The sequence below is a fragment of the Jaculus jaculus genome, chromosome 1, assembly GCF_020740685.1.
Source record: "Jaculus jaculus isolate mJacJac1 chromosome 1, mJacJac1.mat.Y.cur, whole genome shotgun sequence".
Lineage (NCBI taxonomy): Eukaryota > Metazoa > Chordata > Mammalia > Rodentia > Dipodidae > Jaculus > Jaculus jaculus.
In genome coordinates, this window is record NC_059102.1 from 125508259 (window position 1) to 125525012 (window position 16754).

General features: G+C 51.0%; 1 protein-coding gene across 1 annotated transcript; it reads right to left on the reverse strand.

Annotated features, from left to right (window-relative positions):
• Positions 1–82: 82 nt before the first annotated feature.
• On the reverse strand, positions 83–16729 carry Ttc16 (tetratricopeptide repeat domain 16). The gene is made up of 14 exons (XM_004671670.2): positions 16646–16729; positions 15805–15968; positions 15389–15479; positions 15057–15200; positions 13286–13386; positions 13071–13200; positions 10782–10996; positions 8808–9052; positions 8440–8581; positions 4850–5015; positions 4240–4382; positions 3924–4083; positions 1532–1679; positions 83–696 (listed from the first exon to the last, which is right to left on the reverse strand). Exons 1-14 carry the CDS (start codon positions 16727–16729, stop codon positions 83–85), a joined length of 2547 nt encoding a protein of 848 aa, XP_004671727.2.
• Positions 16730–16754: the final 25 nt, after the last annotated feature.

The following is a 16754-nucleotide window of genomic DNA, read 5'->3' on the forward strand; positions in this document are numbered from 1 at the left end:
CTCTGCCGAGAGCCGGTGTGGCAGGTTCAGTCTGGCCCCAGCGAGAAGGGCAGGCTTCTCTTGGCCCCTTCAGGGAACAGCGTCATGACGGGGGGTGTCGAGCCTCTGGCTTCTGGCTCTCACCCCGGGAAGCCTTGGCTTTGTCATGACTTGGGCTCAGTCTCCCGATGGCACCAGTCTTGTTGGAACTTGAGCCTGTGTTCTGATTCTGGACATCCTTGACCTGGCCAGGCCTTGGGCTCTGGTCTTGAGGACTGCTGGCACTGCTCTGGCCCCTACCTTGGTCACGGGCAGCCTTGGTCCTGCTGGCATTTTGACCTAGTCCTTGGCTCTGGCCCTGGAGTGCAGTGGCCTTCCTGCTCATCCTCCTCCTGTACATGCGCTCAGCTTTGGCTCTTCTGAGTTTCTTTCTGGAGCTCTGAGCAGCCTTGGTCTTGCTGGGCTTCTGCTTGGGGTCCCCGGTGGCCTCAGAGACATGGGACATATGTTTTGGGCCACGGGCAGCTGCAGTCTTGGTGGGCAGGCGCTGGTCCTTGGCCATCTCCGTCTGCCTGAGGTTCTTGCTCAGGCCCAGGCCCTCCTTGTTTCTGGAGTCTGAGAACTCAGGCTTCAGCAGAGAGGAGTCAGAGACTATCTCAGCAATGGTGGATGTACTCTTGTAGATAGACGTCTCCGTCTCTGACATGCCTGATGTCCCTGCTGGGAAGGGTGTGCCAAGAACAACCTTCACACCTATGCCTCATCCTGGGAAGCTCCAGGAAGTGGGGGCCTCTGGGCCCCCTCCAGCCCATATCCCTGAGAGTAAAAGGGCTGGAGGGGAAGGCCTGCCAGGTCTCACCAGCCTTGCTTCTTTGGTAGGACCAGGTTGTGATGGGAGCTGCCCTAGTCCCACTGGCCCTTCTCCAGCCTCCCTCTTGTGGCTGTCTCTTGCCCTCTGTGATCCTGCCATACTGGGTCCTTTGCCCCAGCAGTGCCCTGCCCTGCTCTTCCGCTTCCCAGGCTAAGTCCCACTCTTCCTCCAGCTCCTCAAAGCCCCTTTGACCTCTTCAAAGGGCTGGTGGTGTTTCCTCTACTTGGCCTGTCTGGCAGCTCTCCTGCATGCTTGATTCTGCTAGAGTTGACTTAGGGCTCACTCCCTGGGGCTAGGACCCTCTCATTCATCTGTCACTGGTGTCAGGTACAAGCCCGCCCTGTGACCCTGGGGTCTGATGCCTGTCAACCCACACCCCCAGAAGGGCTCTGGGAAGCAGCCTTTGCAAGTTTCCCTTTTGTTCCCTCTTGGGCTGGTCCCAAAAACTCCAGGGGGTGGGGGAGTCAAAACCTGTTAGACAGATACACAGTGGGTCTGTGTGTTAGTTCAGAGCTTCACTAAGGGTCAGAGAAGAGATGGGCCTGGAGGGGGAGAGGGAAGAGCCTGCTGGTGACTTGGGTCCCTTACCATTCCCGCTGGAGTCCATCACTCCTAAATTAAAGTCACCTGCCTAGAGTCATAGCTATCAACAGCAGAACCCAAGTACACACCCAGCCTGACCCCTGACCTTTGACTGCTCTGCTGCTTTGGTTACAAGGCCCAGCAGGAACACCCGGGACTCACAGCTGAGCACTGAGCCTGAGGAGGTCTGGTCCGGGTAGCTACCCGACGTGGATGCTGCCTTGTGAGGGGTCGGCTTCTCTTTGACCTGTGGCAGGAAACAGCTGGACAGTTGCAGACCAGGGGGCTCCTGGGGCAATCCAGCGACCTTTCTCCCAAGATGACAGCTCCTCACAGACACCGGGTAAGGGTGGTGGGGGCATCCAGGGGCTAAGACTGCAGGAAGGAGTGGCATGGTGCCCTGAGAAAGGTGAAGTTTGAGGGGCTGCTGGGCCTCCATTTTCCCCTTTGCGAAATGATCACTCATTCATGGTGGGAGCCGGGCTCCAACCTGGTGTGAAGTGCTGAGCCCTGGCATGTGGCAGTGATGCACTAGGAGTCTCTGTTTCCACCACTTTGTCCCCTGTCCTCCCATTGGGAATCTCTGCTGTGACCATTTCACAATCCAGAAAACCAAGTCTCTGAGTGCCCAAGCAACTTGCTGAGGCTGCTTGATTGAAGATAAAAAACAAAACAAAACAAAAAACCAGGTTTGGGGGCTGGAGACATGGATTCGAGGTTAAGTGTTTGCCTACAAAGCCAAAGGACCCAGATTCAATTCCCCAGTACCCATGTAAAGCCAGATGCACAAGGTGATGCATGTATCTGGTGCTCATTGCAGTGGCTAGAGGCCCTGGAACACCCATTCCCTCCCTCCCTCTCTCTCTCTCTCAAATAAATAAGCAAAATATTGAAAGAAAGAAGAAACAAGTTTGGATCCAGATCTGCTAGAGCCCTCAGGAAGACTCTTGGCTGCCGCCCTCCCCCCAGTTAAATCTGTAGGTGGTGAGGAGAGTGAAAAGGTAGAGCTGAAGGTGCCAAGCACACCAAGTGTCTGTCATCCACCATGGTGGGCTCTGCATAGTGAACCTTTTAGCTCAACATCTCCCCGAGAGTAGGGACGGAACCCATGATGACTTCAAGGGGTACCAAGATGTAAGTTTTATACTTTGTATCTATTCTAATGTGAACCCGGGAGCAATACTGCTAATGCGTTCATGTCAGCAGCATAAAGTCTCCTTTGAACACAAGCTTGATGTTTGTCTTCCATGGAAAAGGTCTCTGAACTGAGTGAGAGGCAACATGGGGAAATCTCCCACATGTAACATTAGGGAAAGGAGTCAGAGACAGGAGGGCAGGCCACACTGGTCATTTCTTCTTCTTCTTTTTTTTTTTCAAGGTTGGGTCTCACTCTACCTCAGGAGGCTGATCTGGAATTCACTATGTTGTCTCAGGGTGTTCTTGAACTCACGGTGATCCTCCTACCTCTGCCTCCTGAGTGCTGGGATTAAAGGCGAGCACCACACCCAGCTTCTTCTTCTTTTTTTTTTTTTTCCAAGGTAGGGTCTCATTCTAGCTCAGTCTGACCTGGAATTCACTATGTAGTCTCAGAGTGGCCTCAAACTCACAGTGATCTTCCTACCTCTGGGATTAAAGGCATGTGTCACTAGCACACTGGTCATTTCTACCAAGAAAAGGTGAACCTCACCCATAGGCTTAAGAATAAGGGCAGCTTTGGGGGCAGGACAGAGGCCAAGGAGGCTGCATACAAGAAGTGGCTTCTGGGAGCTGGGAATGTGCTCTTTGTTGACCTGAGTGACGGTGTCATGGTATATTCACTTTGTGAAAATTATGCACTTGTAAGATGGTTTATCTGTAATGCTAGCACTCTGGAGGCTGAGGCAGGAGGATTGCTGGAAGTTTCAGGCAAGCCTGGGCTACATAATGAGTTCCAAGCCAGCTGGGCTTCACAGGCCTTGGCTCAAAAACAGAGTGCTGGAGAGAATGCTTAGTGGTTAAGGTGTTTGCTTGCAAAACCAAAGGACCCAGGTTCAACTCCCCAAGACCCACATAAGCCAGATGTACAAGGTAGTGCATGTGTCTGAGGTTTGCTTGAGTGACTAGAGGCCCTGACATGTCCATTCTCTCTCTGTCTGCCTCTTTCTCTCTCCCTCTCTCAAATAAAACTAAAATATTTTTAAAAATTAAAAAAAAAATCCCAACAGACCAAGAAAATGGATTTCTGCATTTGTCTGTATTTATGTTACATTCAACATCAACAAAAACCTTTTAGAAACAACTCAAGAAATATGGCACCAGTGCCCCAGGTGAACATGGGCTGGATATGTAAAGTCTCTCTGAGGCTGGGTTCCCCCCCACACACACACATACCAGGGGCACCTCTTGCTGGTGCCTCCGCTTCTCACAGTAAGATGGGCCAGTAGAGGCCAGATGGAGGCCAATCCTGCCTCAGACCCCAAGGTCCCCAGGCCATGCCATGGGACCCACTCACCTTTTTCTTTTTTTCCTTCTCCACCGTAGGGGCCTCCGCTTCTGTCACATGGTCCAGGATTTGAAGGGCGGCCTCTCGCCTTTTGGGGCTCTCGGCCTGTGTCCAGGAGAGCTGCAGGTCCTGAGCCTTCAGGCGCTCTAGTTCCTGCTTCCTGAGCACCCTGCCAAGCCATGGCCACAAAAGGTCAGCCCCCAGAACTCAACATGCTATCTCCAAGAACTGGGCGGTACAGACCCTAGGAGGCAACTAGGCCAGAGAAGTTTTGAGCCCCACCGGTCCCCACTCCTGGCCCGAGGTCCCCACTCTGGAAGCTTACCCCACAATGCCTTCAGGGTGACTGGCCTGCTGGCCCCTTCCCCCCATCTGCTTCAGCTGCAGGCTGGCCAGGTGGGCTATCTGGCTTTCAAGTATTTCCTCTACTGACATGTTCGGGAAGAGGCTGGTTATCAGTGGTAACATCTGCCAGGATGGGGGAGACCAGCCAAGTGAGCCAGAGTGGTAGCAAAAGGCGCGGGTTGCCCCCCTCTCTCTCAGGGTTGAACAAAGGCAGGCCTTGCAGCTAGTTCTAAACCAGACCTTTCACCCCAGAAGGAGTCTGTTCTCTGATGGGAAGAACAACCTTCTGGAGCCAGTCAGAACTGGCGCTGACCCCTGAGCTGCAGGACCTGGGGCAAGGGAACCTTCCTTGAGCCTCTCTCAGCGTCTGTGGAGGGGGTGATGCAGCCACTGTTGGACTTGGAGGTGGGGTGGGTAGAGGGAGTAGCGGGGTTCACATGCTGACAACTGTCTGGCTCACAGGAAATTGCAGGATCAGCAGCTGTCACCAAGCCAGACTTCTTTTGGAGTCAGGAGCAACTGCAGAAGCATCCGGGTTGCCGACTCAAGCCCACCCACCAGCCGTTCCCACTGATGTAGCAGGAGCCCACCTCTGGCTGCTTGGGATTCAGGAGTAGCACAGTGGCGACATCCTGGCGAGCCCCAAAAACGTCTTGCAGGAGTTGTCGGCTCTTGGCCCGGTGCATGTAGTACTGGATTTTATAGGGGTTGTGCTTAATGGCCACTGAGAAGTGGTCTTCTGCCTTCTGGAACTGCCTGTGGGATGGAGTGAGCCCAGGACTGCCATGAGCTAGACTGCATGGGAAAGATGGCAGCCTCCTGGCCCTGCTGAGAGGAAAACCAGAAGCCTCTACCCTACACCCCCCACCCCCGCCAGGCATGCCCTTGACATGCTGCCTATAGGAAATCCTGATGTAAGTGAATATTTTAATAGACTTGGGGATGGGGAAGGCCTTTCTATGATTGTCAAACCCAACAGGTAAAAAATGAAAAAATAGCCAGGCATGGTGGCATACAGCTTTAATCCCAGCACTCAGGAGGCAGAGGTAGGACTGAAGAGATGTTTTAGTGGTTAAGGTGCTTGCTTGCAAAGCCTAAGGATCCAGGTTCAAATCCCCAATACCCACCTAAGCCAGATGCCCAAAGTGGTGCATGTGTCTGGATTGGCAGTGGCTGGAGGCCCTGGTATGCCCATTCTCTCTATATATATATGTCTCTTTCTCTCTCTCTCTCTAATAAGTAAATACATGAAATATATTTTTTTAAGGTTCTGGAAGCCAGGCATGATGGCACATGCCTTTAATCCCAGTACTCGGGAGACAGAGGTAGGAAGATCACCATGAGTTTGAGGCCACCCTGAGACTACATAGTGAATTCTAGGTTAGCCTGAGCTAGAGTGAGATCCTACCTGGGAAAACAAAACAAAACAAACAAAGCCACCACTATTAACAAGGAAAGGAAAACTACAAGCATAAAAGATAATGGGTTGTTAAAGTAATTCAATTGCAATAAGAAAAACAATTTGGGAGTCCCCTTCCATTAAGATTAGCAGAGTTATGTGTTGGAGAGATGGCTTAGCAATTAAGGCACTTGCCTGTGGAGTCTAAAGACCCAGGTTTGATTCCCCAGAATTAATTCCCCATTTAATCCAGGTGCAGATGGTGGTGCATGTGTCTGGAATTTGTTTGCAGTGGCTAGAGGCCCTGGTGTGCCCATTCTCTCATAAAAAGTAAATAAAAATTAAAAAATAAAGATTAGCAGAGTTAGGGCTCAACAGCTAAGGCACTTGCTTGCAAAGCCTGGTGGCCTGGGTTTAATTCCCCAGTAACCCATGTAAAGTCTGATACACAAAGTGTCACATGTGTCTGGAGTTCATCTGCAGTGACAGGAGGCCCTGTGTGTCCATTTTCTCTCTCTTTGCAAGTAAATAAAAATATTTTTGAGGCCATCCCAACAGACTGGCCTTTTTCTTTTTAATGTGAGAGAGTGAGAAAGACAGAGAGAGAGAGAAAAAAAGAAAGAAAGAATGGGCACACCAGGGCCTCTAGTCACTGCAGTCTAGCTCCAGACACATATGCCCCTTATGCGCACTTGCAATCTTACACTAGGGTCATTTTGTGTATCTGGCTTACATGGGACCTGGAGAGTCAAACATGGGTCTCTCCAGCCAAATAAAAATATCTAAAAAAAAAAAAAAAAGACTTGGAGAGATAGCTTAGCGGTTAATGCATATGCCTGTGAAGCCTAAGGATCCAGGTTCAATTCTCCAGGTCCCACGTAAGCAAGAAGCACAAGGTGGCACATGTGTCTGGAGTTCATTTGCAGTGGCTGGAGGCCCTGTGTGCCCATTCTCTCTTTATCTCTCTATGTCTCTCCTTCTCTCTGTCTCAAATAAATAAATAAAATATTTTTAAAAAATACTTGCAGAGCTGGGGAGATGGCTCAATGATTGAAGCACTTGCCTGCAAAATCTAAGGACCTGAGTTTGACTCCTCAGTACCCGCATAACACCAGATGCATAAGGTGGTACATGCATTCGGAGTTTGTTTGCCATAGCTAGAGGCCCTGGCATGAGCATTCTCTCCCTTTCTCTCAAATACATAAATAAGAATTCTTAAAAATAGTCTGAGGTGGTGCATGCCTTTAATCTTAGCACTGTGGAGGCAGAGTGGGGGATCACTGCGAGTTCAAGGCCAGACTAAAACTACATAGTGAATTCCAGGTCAGCCTGGGCTAGAGTGAGACCCTACCTCAAAAAAAAGAAAAATAGAGTTTGGAAGAATCTTTAGAGGAAGTAGAGCTGGTCAGTAGGCTTTGGAAATAGCACTTGTTTTGTGTTGTTGTTATTGTTTGCTTTTTGTTTTTCTCTTTTTTTTCTTTTTCTTTTTGTTTTTTAAGGTAGGGTCTCATTGTCTAGCCCAGGTTGACCTGGAACTCACTTTGTATTCTCAGGGTGGCCTCGAACTCCCACTCATCCTCCTACCTCTGCCTGCCAAGTGCTGGGATTAAAGGTATGCGCCACCATGCCTGGTCATTAGGAAATAGCGCATTTTGAATCATATATTAATACCCTTTTATATTTATGTTTATCTATTTATTTGTTTTCGAGGGGGGAGAGAGAGAGAGGATGGGCACACCAGGGCTTCTAGCCAATGCAAATGAACTCCAGACGCATGTACCACCATGTGCATCTGGCCTACATGGGTTCTGGGGAGTTGAACCTAAGTCCTTGGACTTCACAGGCAAGTCCCTTAACTGCTAAGCTATCTCTCCAACCTTATTACTACCCTTTTAATTTTCTTCTTCGTCTTCTTTTTAAAATTCTATTATTTATTTTTATTTATTTGAGAGTGAGAGAAACAGAGATATAGGCAGGTGGAGAGAAAGAGAAAAAAAATAAAGAGAAGGAATGGGCACTCCCGGGCCTTCAGCCACTGCAAACAAACTCCAGATGCATGTGCCCCCTTGTACATCTGGTTTACGTGAGTCCTGGAGAATTGAACCTGTGTCCTTTGGCTTTGCAAGCAAGCACCTTAACCGCTAAGCAATCTCTTCAGCCCTTTATATCTTTAAAAAGATACATTTGAGGGGTATGGAGAGTGAGTATGGGTACACCAGGACCTCTTGCCATTGCAAACAAACTCTAGATGCACGTGCCATTTTATGCTTCTGGCTTTATTTGGGTACTGAGAATCGAACCTCAATCGGCAGGCTTTGCAAGCATGCTCCCTTACCCACTGAGTCACTTTCCCAGTCGTAAATATTTCATAATGACTCTGCTAATCGGGAGGAAAAAAGTATTTGTAGGGCTAGAGAGATGGCTTAGTGGTTAAGCGCTTGCCTGTGAAGCCTAAGGGCCCCAGTTCCAGGCTCAATTCCCCAGGACCCACGTTAGCCAGATGCACAAGGGGGCGCATGCATCTGGAATTCATTTGCAGTGGCTCAAGGCACTAGCGCGCCCATTCTCTGTCTCTATCTGCCCCTTTCTCTCTGCCTGTTGCTCTCAAATAAATAAATAAAAATAATAAATAAATTTTTAAAAAGGTATTTGTAGAGGAGATTTGAAGAGTAAAATCTATATTTAGGAGCCAACTTTGAGAGAAGCTGCCAGGAGTCCCAGAGGGTAGCCTCTGGAGGGGCCATCTGCCCACCATGCCCACCCTCCAATGGGCCTGCATACCTGCGCGTCTGCTCACAGAAGCCCATCTTCTCCTGCAGCACACCCATCCGCATGTTGGCACCCTCATCCAGTGGGCTCAGCGCCAATGCCTGCTTGTAATCCGCCTCGGCGAAGGCCAAATTGCCCAACTGGAAGAAGCAATCTAGGATCCCAGGCCGGGGGGAGGGAGGCTGAGTGAGTCCCAGTGCCCAGCAGTGCCACCCAGCCTGCCTCAGCCTGAGTGTGTGTGCAGGGGGCTGGGGTGCTGAAACTGGTGGCTGAGACCCTGCAGTCCCAGCTGAGAACTGCAGGAGACAGTGGCCAGTTGGTCCGAGGCGCTCCTTACAGGGCCGGCTTCCTTGCCTGCTCTCCGCCTGGGGCGGGCTCACCTCCGCGGTTGATGTACAGGCCTTTCTCGTTCTGCTCGTCCCTGATGGCCTTGTTGAGCAGCTGGACGCCCTCCTGGTAGGCGCCGTGCGTGTAGCAGTGCACGGCAAAGTCGTTGTAGGCTAGCAGCAGCTGGCGCTGGGCCTGGCTCACTAGGGGGTCCTCGCTGCCCAGCACCATGTCCATCGCCTTCAGCAAATCCTCCACAGCCTGGTCAAACTCCTGGAGCCGGCGGTACAAGGTGCCCCTGTGGAAGCCCGTGTGGCAGGGAGGGATACGTGGGTCAAAGCAGCTCCACTAACTGGCGTGTGTCCTGCAGGGCCACTTGGGCCTTCTGACCTCGCGCATGACCTGTGACTGTGGTGGGGGCCTTTGCCCATGTGCTAGGTTTGTCCTATGGGGACTGGTTCTGAGTTGCTACTTCATTTAACCTGCTAGTCACTGCTAAGTTTATTTATTTTTTTTTTTCGGGGGGGGGGGGTCGGTCTCACTCTAGCCTAGGCTGACCTACAACACACTCTGTAGTCCTAGGCTGTCCTTGATCTCACAGTGAGGCTCCACTTGGTACCCAGCTTTACAGGGGTGCTAAGGATTGAACTTGGTACATCAGCAGCCTTGCATGCAACTGCTGAGTCCTCTCCCCAGACCCAATTATTTATTTATGTATGTATTTATTAGAGATAGAGAAAAGGAGAGACAGACACAGAGAGAGAGAGAGAGAGAATAGGCTTCTAGCCACTGCAAACTCCAGATGCATGCACCACCATGTGCATCTGGCTTACATGGGACCTGGAGAATCGAACCTGGGCCCAGACCCAATTTAACACTCTTTCTCTCTCTGTCTCTCTCTCTATATATATTTGTGTATGAATGGGGTCAGGGGACTGCCTCCAGGGTTGGTCCTTGCTTGCCACCTTATTTGAAGCAGGATCTCTGTTGTTCTCTGCTGGGAACACCAGGCTAACTGGCCCATGAGCTTCTGGGGATTGTGTTGCTGCTGCTTGTCTCCAGGCACACTGGGATCACAGACACATGCTACTGCATCTGGCTTGATGTGTTCCTGGAGATGCAAACTCAGGACCTCATGCTTGTGCAGCAGACCCTTTACCTGAGCCACCTCCTCAGCCGCCTGTCACTGGTCTTTTTAAAAATTTTTTTAATTTTAATGTTTTCAAGGTAGTGTCTCACTCTCACCTGGAATTCACTATGTAGTCTCAGGGGCACTGGTCATTTTTATTTCTCAAGGATAGTTTCTCTTTTTGGGAGCCAGATATGTGGCAGCCTCTATGTTCAAACACTTTATACATACAGTATTTTACCCAACTATTTAGATGAGAAAACCTAGACAGGCGTGGTGGCGTACACCTTTAATCCCAGCACTTGGGAGGCAGAGGTAGGAGGATCACTGTGAGTTCGAGGCCACCCTGATACTACAGAGGAATTCCAGGTCAGCCTGAGCTAGAGTGAGACCCTACTTCAAAAAAACAAACAAAAACAAAAAAAAAAAAAAGGCGGGGGAGGCTGGAGAGACGGCTTAGCTGATAAGCCTAAGGATCCCAGTTGGAGGCTTGATTCTCCAGTATCCATGTAAGCCAGATGCACAAGGTGGCGCATGCATCTGGTTTGTTTGCAGTGGCTGGAGGCCCTGATGTACCCATTCTCTCTCTCTCTCTGCCTCTTTCTCTGTCTGTCACTCTCAAATAAAATAAATAAAAATAAACAAAAAATTAAAAAAAAACACCCTAGGATCAAAGTTAAAATAACCCTGAATCCTTAGAGGACCAGGTTCAATGCTTAATATCTTCCAGCATGAGCGGTTCCTAGGATTCCACAGGTAACTGGGAAGCAGTGACAGAGACCACCTCCATGGTGCCGTGATCCCGGTAGGAAGAGGTTGATAAGGAAACTGAGGCCTAGGGACTCTCCTGAGACTATGCGGCAGGTGTGATGGGGGATTAGCCCTCCCCATCCAATACCGGAAGAGGAAGAAGCTGGGGTCCAGGGGATTGTTGTCAATGGCACAGTTGATGCGTTTCAGTGCTCGCTGCAGCTTGCCCTGCACGGCCAGGATGCCTGCATCTTGGCGGGCCTGCTGGGCCTGGTCCACCATTATCTGGAGTAGCCTTTTGGCCTGCAGATGCTTGGGATCCAACAGCAAGGCACTACGCAGGTCCTGATAGCATAGCTTGGGCTGCAAGGTTAGGGTGGCATGGAGGAGGGTGGTACACTGTCTGAGTGAGGGGAAAAGGAAGGCAGGCTTCTCCGATTTACTAGCTAGCACCATGCCATCCATCCCTCCTCCATCTTTTCTGCCTCTGAAAATGAGGCAGGAAGCAACGTGGGAAAATCCTGCCTCTAGCCTCCACCTTGCCTGGCCCTTTCACAGCTGTGACCTCAAGTGGGCTTCGGTGGTCTGTGCTAAGGTTGTCTACTTATAGGAGACCTGTGAGGCTCATTAGGTTTGGAGGGCAGCGTGCGGCCTCCTGACTGTGACTGTTGTACCGCCCCCCCCCCACCATTCTCCCCTAAGTCCTCCTCCTTTATGTTCTAGGTCACGATCACCAAGCAGATTGAAACCAGGGTATGAGCAGAAAACAGCCCCAGGCAAATGCCTTCCACTAGCAGGCAGGTTAGCCCAGCCAGTCAGTAAACAGTTTTAGCAAGCACCCTGTATTCTGCAGGTAATTGATTGGAGGGTGGACTGGGCAGTGGGTGTGGGAGGAGGTGGGTAGAGATGGGCGGAAGCTGCTGAAGCTACAAGCAGGGCTTTGGAGTAGGCGGATTTGAGACAGAGAGACAGCAGCTCTGAGAACTGGCTATGTGATCTTGTTGCAGCTGCAACTCCCCCCGGCCCCCCCCCCCCCCCCCCCCCGCCTCCGCCCCCACCCTGGGCTGCTCCTCTGTTTATCTTCCTCCAGGCCTTCCAGGGAGGAACCTGGGCAAAGAGGTCAGTTTTCAGGATAGGCCAGGGTGGGAACCAACAATAATTGGCGATGCTAACCATTCCTTTGAAGGAGACTGTTCCACTGAGTCACCAGCATTGCATCAGGACCTGAAGCCCAACTCTTGGCTGAACAAAAAATCACCTGGGCATCCTTTACTCAGCATGGTCAGAGGACAGCACCCATCCTCCTCCCTGCCTGGGAGAGCGAGGCAAAAGCAGCCCTCTCCCTCCAGCCTGACCTGCCTGCCCCCTTTCTTTTTGTTTAATATTTTATTTTTTATTTTTATTTGTTTGAGAGACACAGGGAGAGAGAAAGGGCATGGCAAGGCCTCCAGCCACTGCAAACAAACTCCAGACACATGCGCCCCCTTGTGCATCTGGCTTACGTGGGTCCTGGGGAATCGAACCTGGGTCCTTTGGCTTTTCTGGCAAATGCCTTAACTGCTTAGCCATCCCTCCAGCCCTCCCTGTCCCCTTTCTATCTTCCAGACTTTTCTGAAGCCTTCCTTTACTTTTCCTCTAGCTGAGTGCCCGAGCCTCTGGTCCCAACCTCTGAAGGATGCGAATGCTTCTAATCCCAACCTCACCCCCTTCTCTCACACTCCCAACTCCTTTCCAGGCCTCCGGTAGCCATCCCTACCCACAGAGTTCACCCTCCAGTCAAAGACCTGCAACACACAGAGTGCTTGCCACTGGCACACCTGGAACTGTCAGTGGCCCAGGGCTCCCTATCCCATTCCCTTTCCTCCCACCTCCCACCAGGCCACACACTCTAACTAGGTCTGGGATTCTGAAGCCAACTCCTGTTATGGTAATTGAGGTCAACTCTGAGCTAAGAAGAGGGAATGCCACCTCCCCTGCCACCCCCAACCTCAGCACATTATCCAAGGCCACTCTCTCACAGGCGGTTCACCTCCTCTCCAAAAACCCTCTCGGTGGCCCTCTATCACTGTCTCTTTTGGCTTTCCTGCACCAGGTATGGCCACCCTTCTCTCTCATCTCTCTTTTCCTCTCCATCCCCCTCTTTCTCTCTCCCTCTCTCAAGACTTTTTGCTCTTCTGCTGTCCCTAGGAAGGCCTCAGAATCCAATGTCCTCTCAACCCTGCAGTTCTCTCCTCTCGACATCTCCTTCCACCGCCTCCCTATAACTTGTCTCCCTTGTCCCCATGCCCATCAGGGAGGCTGGGAGCACCCAGGGGACACTGTATAGGTACAGGACTTCTGGGCTAGTGACATCCTTGCCTCCTCCTGTGATCTTGGGATACAGGGGTTCCCAGGCCTGAGGGAGGGCCACACACCTGCCTTGCCCATTCTGCTCTACCTTTTGGAAGAAGTTGTAGATCCTGGCCCGGAGGATGTAGACATCGGGGGTGGCTGTGCCATGCCTCACCTCCCTGGTGATGAGCGAGAGACATTCCTGATGCTGCTTGAGGGCCAGTAGGCAGGCCATGCTGAAGGCAGAAGGCAGGATGTTCTCTGACAAGGGGGCAGGCAGGAAGGGCTGCTAGGAGACAGGGAGGGCAGCATCATACTCACCATCGGTACCGGAAACAGGCCTTCTGGGGCTGTAGCTCAGACACTTGCAAGAAGATATTTAGAGCCTCTTGGAAGTCACATTGATCATACAGGCATTGTCCCTGGGGACACAGTGGACAGTCAGTTCTGCTTGTAACCAGCCCAGCTGCACCAAATAGTTGGTAGAGGACAACAATGGAGCAGAAGGGAGAGGCAGAGACAGAGCCTTTTAGAAGGGGGAGAGACAGAGATGAAGGGAGACACAGAGCTGGGGAGAGGAACACCGGGATACACACACAAGGGAAGAGAAACTACAAAGGAAACAACAAAAATACACCAAACATCATGGGGCTCAGTTGTTAGAGAGTTTGCCTAGCATGCACGAAGCCCTGGGTTTGATCCCCAAGAGCTTCATGAACTGTGATTTGTGGCTTATATCTATATTGCCAGCACTCAGGATATAGGAACAGGAGGATCAGAAGCTCAAGGTCATCCTTGGGTACATATCAAGTTTGAAGTCAGCCTGGGTTAGGAGACCCTGTCTCAAATATATATATATGTATCATGCCTGGATTTGGTAGGGGTACACCTGCAATACCATCACTATAGGAGGCCTGAGGTTCAATCCCCAGTGAGGTGGGGGAGTGCAGTAGACAGCTTCAGGTTGCTATGATGAACCTCTAGACCAGACACAGTTTATGGGAGGAAGAAGGGATTTATTTGAAGCCTACAGAGCTGGGGGAAGTTACATAATGGCAAAAGAAGAGAAAATCCACCACCAAAAGCAAAAGCAAAAATAAAAATAAATAAATTAAAAAAATCCAGATAGAACCTGGGCACTTTGTATATCTTAGGCTAGAATTCAGATCCACCCCAGTGACACCTCCTCCAACCTGGTAGCTGGAAATCCAAAAAGCTTTACTAAAACTCATGAATCTATTGGGGGACATCCACTCAAATCACCACACAGAGGGAGAGTTGAGAAAATGAAATGATCAGGACTCCTGGTATTTTGTTTATTATTGCTTTAATTTTGAACTGCAAGTGAAGTCACCACTACCTCTTTAGCCCTGTGAACCTGTTCACTCTAGATCTGTGCTATCCATTAGAATACCCACCAAAACCAGCAAGTGGCTATACAAACTTAAATCAATTCAAAAAATAAATAAAATTTATTTACTGCTGGGAATGGATCTCAGGGCCTCATGCATGCCAGCTAAGCGCTCTGTTACTGAGCCAGGCCCAAATCAAACTTAAAATTCAGTGTTTCAGGGCTAGTGAAATGGCTTAGCAGTTAAGGTGTTTGCCTGTGAAGCCTAAGAACCCCGGTTTGATTCCTCAGGTCCCACGTAAGCCAGATGCACAAGGGGGTGCATGCATCTGGAGTTCATTTACAGTGGCCTTGGCACACCAATTCTCTCTATCTGCCTGTCTTTCTCTCTCAAATAAATAAAATAAAATAAATAAATAAAATGTTTTTTAAAAATTCAGTATTTCAGTCACACTGGCAATATTTCCAGGGCTCAGTACGTTCATGTGACTGGTGGTAACCCTATTAGACAATGCCTAGTAGACCTTGCTGCAGGAAATTCTTTTGGACACCTTTGCAACCAACTCAGGAAGGGAGGGGAGCAGCAGGTGGGCACACAGACACCGAGATGGACTCCCCAACGACACAGAATCGGTTCTGTGTCTTTGGGGAAAACCAAGGAGGAACCCTGTCACTGGATGGCAAGCCAGTGGGTTGCGATGTGAAGTGAGCACCTCATGCGAGCCTAAGCAGTGCAGGTACCTGCAAGTACAGCACAAAGGCAAGCCTCTCCAGGTACTTGACGTTGTCTGGTTGGAAGTTACAGGCCCTGCGTAGGTTCTGGACAGCAGAAGAGAAGTCGCAGAGCTGGATGAAGGCCTCGGCACGGAAGGCGTAGAACTCTATCTGAGAGTGAAAAGGCCCAGGCTGCTATCCCTTACCCCATCATCCACAGGGAAAAAGACTCTATCTCCCAGAGGCTTGACACCCAGTTACTAGAACCTTGGTGATCCTGAGAGCAGGAGTGTGGCAGGTAGAACAGTGAGGGAGGAGAAAGTGTATGTCAGCCTGTGACTACCAGGCCTTCCTCTCACCCTGTCGGGGTCCAGATGAAGGGCTCGAGAGAAGAACAGCACAGCCATTTCCCAGTCCTCTCGCTCTAGGCACTGATGGCCTCGTTGGTAGCTGTGAGTCGGGGGCGGAAGGGCGGGGAGTACAGACAGGGAGGCTGCCCTTGACTTTCTTTGGACTAACCCAGGGCTCACTGTTGGGGGGTGGGGTTGAGGTGGGAGGAGGGAGACTGGGATAGAGATAGGAGGAGGAGGCAGAGGGCCGGGAAGGGCAGGCTGGCATTCTTGCAGCTCATCCAGATTATCAGCCTTGCATCCTTTGATAAGGACTCCAGTAGTGTCCACTGAGGATCAGAGAAGATAACTGGCCATAGGGAGTATGTACTCCATGGCTGTGTGGGGCAGGAACCTGGGTCCCAGGGGACAAGTAAGTCACTCACTACTCTTTGATTCTCAAAGGCACTGTTGTCAGTGTGACCGTTGGTTTCATATCCTCAAAGTTGTAGAACACCTGGCTGGTTCCAAAGATGCGTTGCAGAGTCCCGATGGGGGCGGGAATTACCCAAGGTTTTTTGATTTTGTGTGAGTGGGTATTTTCTAGGTCCTAGGATGGAGAGACAGCAATCTGGGGCAGGACTCAAGGACTTACACTTCCCTAGGTACTTCACCTGGTGGTGGAGGGGTGGAAATGCGTCCTGGAAGGAAGCACACTTACCCTCGCAGCCTTATTCCCCTGGAGGTGTTCTACTCTCTCTATAGCTCTGCCTCTCCCCTGTCCTCTCCTTCAGTCAAGGTTGGGGATCGGCCTCAGGACCACACTCTGCTCTCACACTGTGCTTGCTCCCCATTAGTTCTCAGCTCTGCGCCCCTTCTCCCTACCCCCTCCTCCGCCCCACAGCTCAGACCTTGCTCCACATCCAAAAGCCCTTGGGGTTCCTTGTAAATCCTGTGGAGCTCTCGAGCCCAGCAGGCCATACTAAGCAAGCACATGACCTAACTTCTTTCCCAGGACTTCGCACCTCCGTGTGGTCACCTTCTCCATTGCCACCAGAGCCAGAGAATCATGTTCCATCAGCCCTCGGGGTCCTGCCTTCCCTAAAAATCTCTCTGCTTGCTCATCTCTTGCCCTCTCATCCGATCCAATGCTGTTTCGGCCTGGCCATCAGCTCCTGCAACCCCTCTCCCCCTTCTCCCCTCCCCACGCCACACATCGAGGCCCCTCATTCTAGGCGGTGGCCAGGGCCTCCCTGGAGTGCACTGCGGGCCTCGTCTCCGACGTACTTGAACCTTCTCCAGCAACGTTAGCGAGTTCCAGTCCTTGCGGTCTGACTTGGGTAAACCCTTCACCTCGCTGGAGTCCGTCATGAGCCCCTATCCCTGCGGGTCGCCC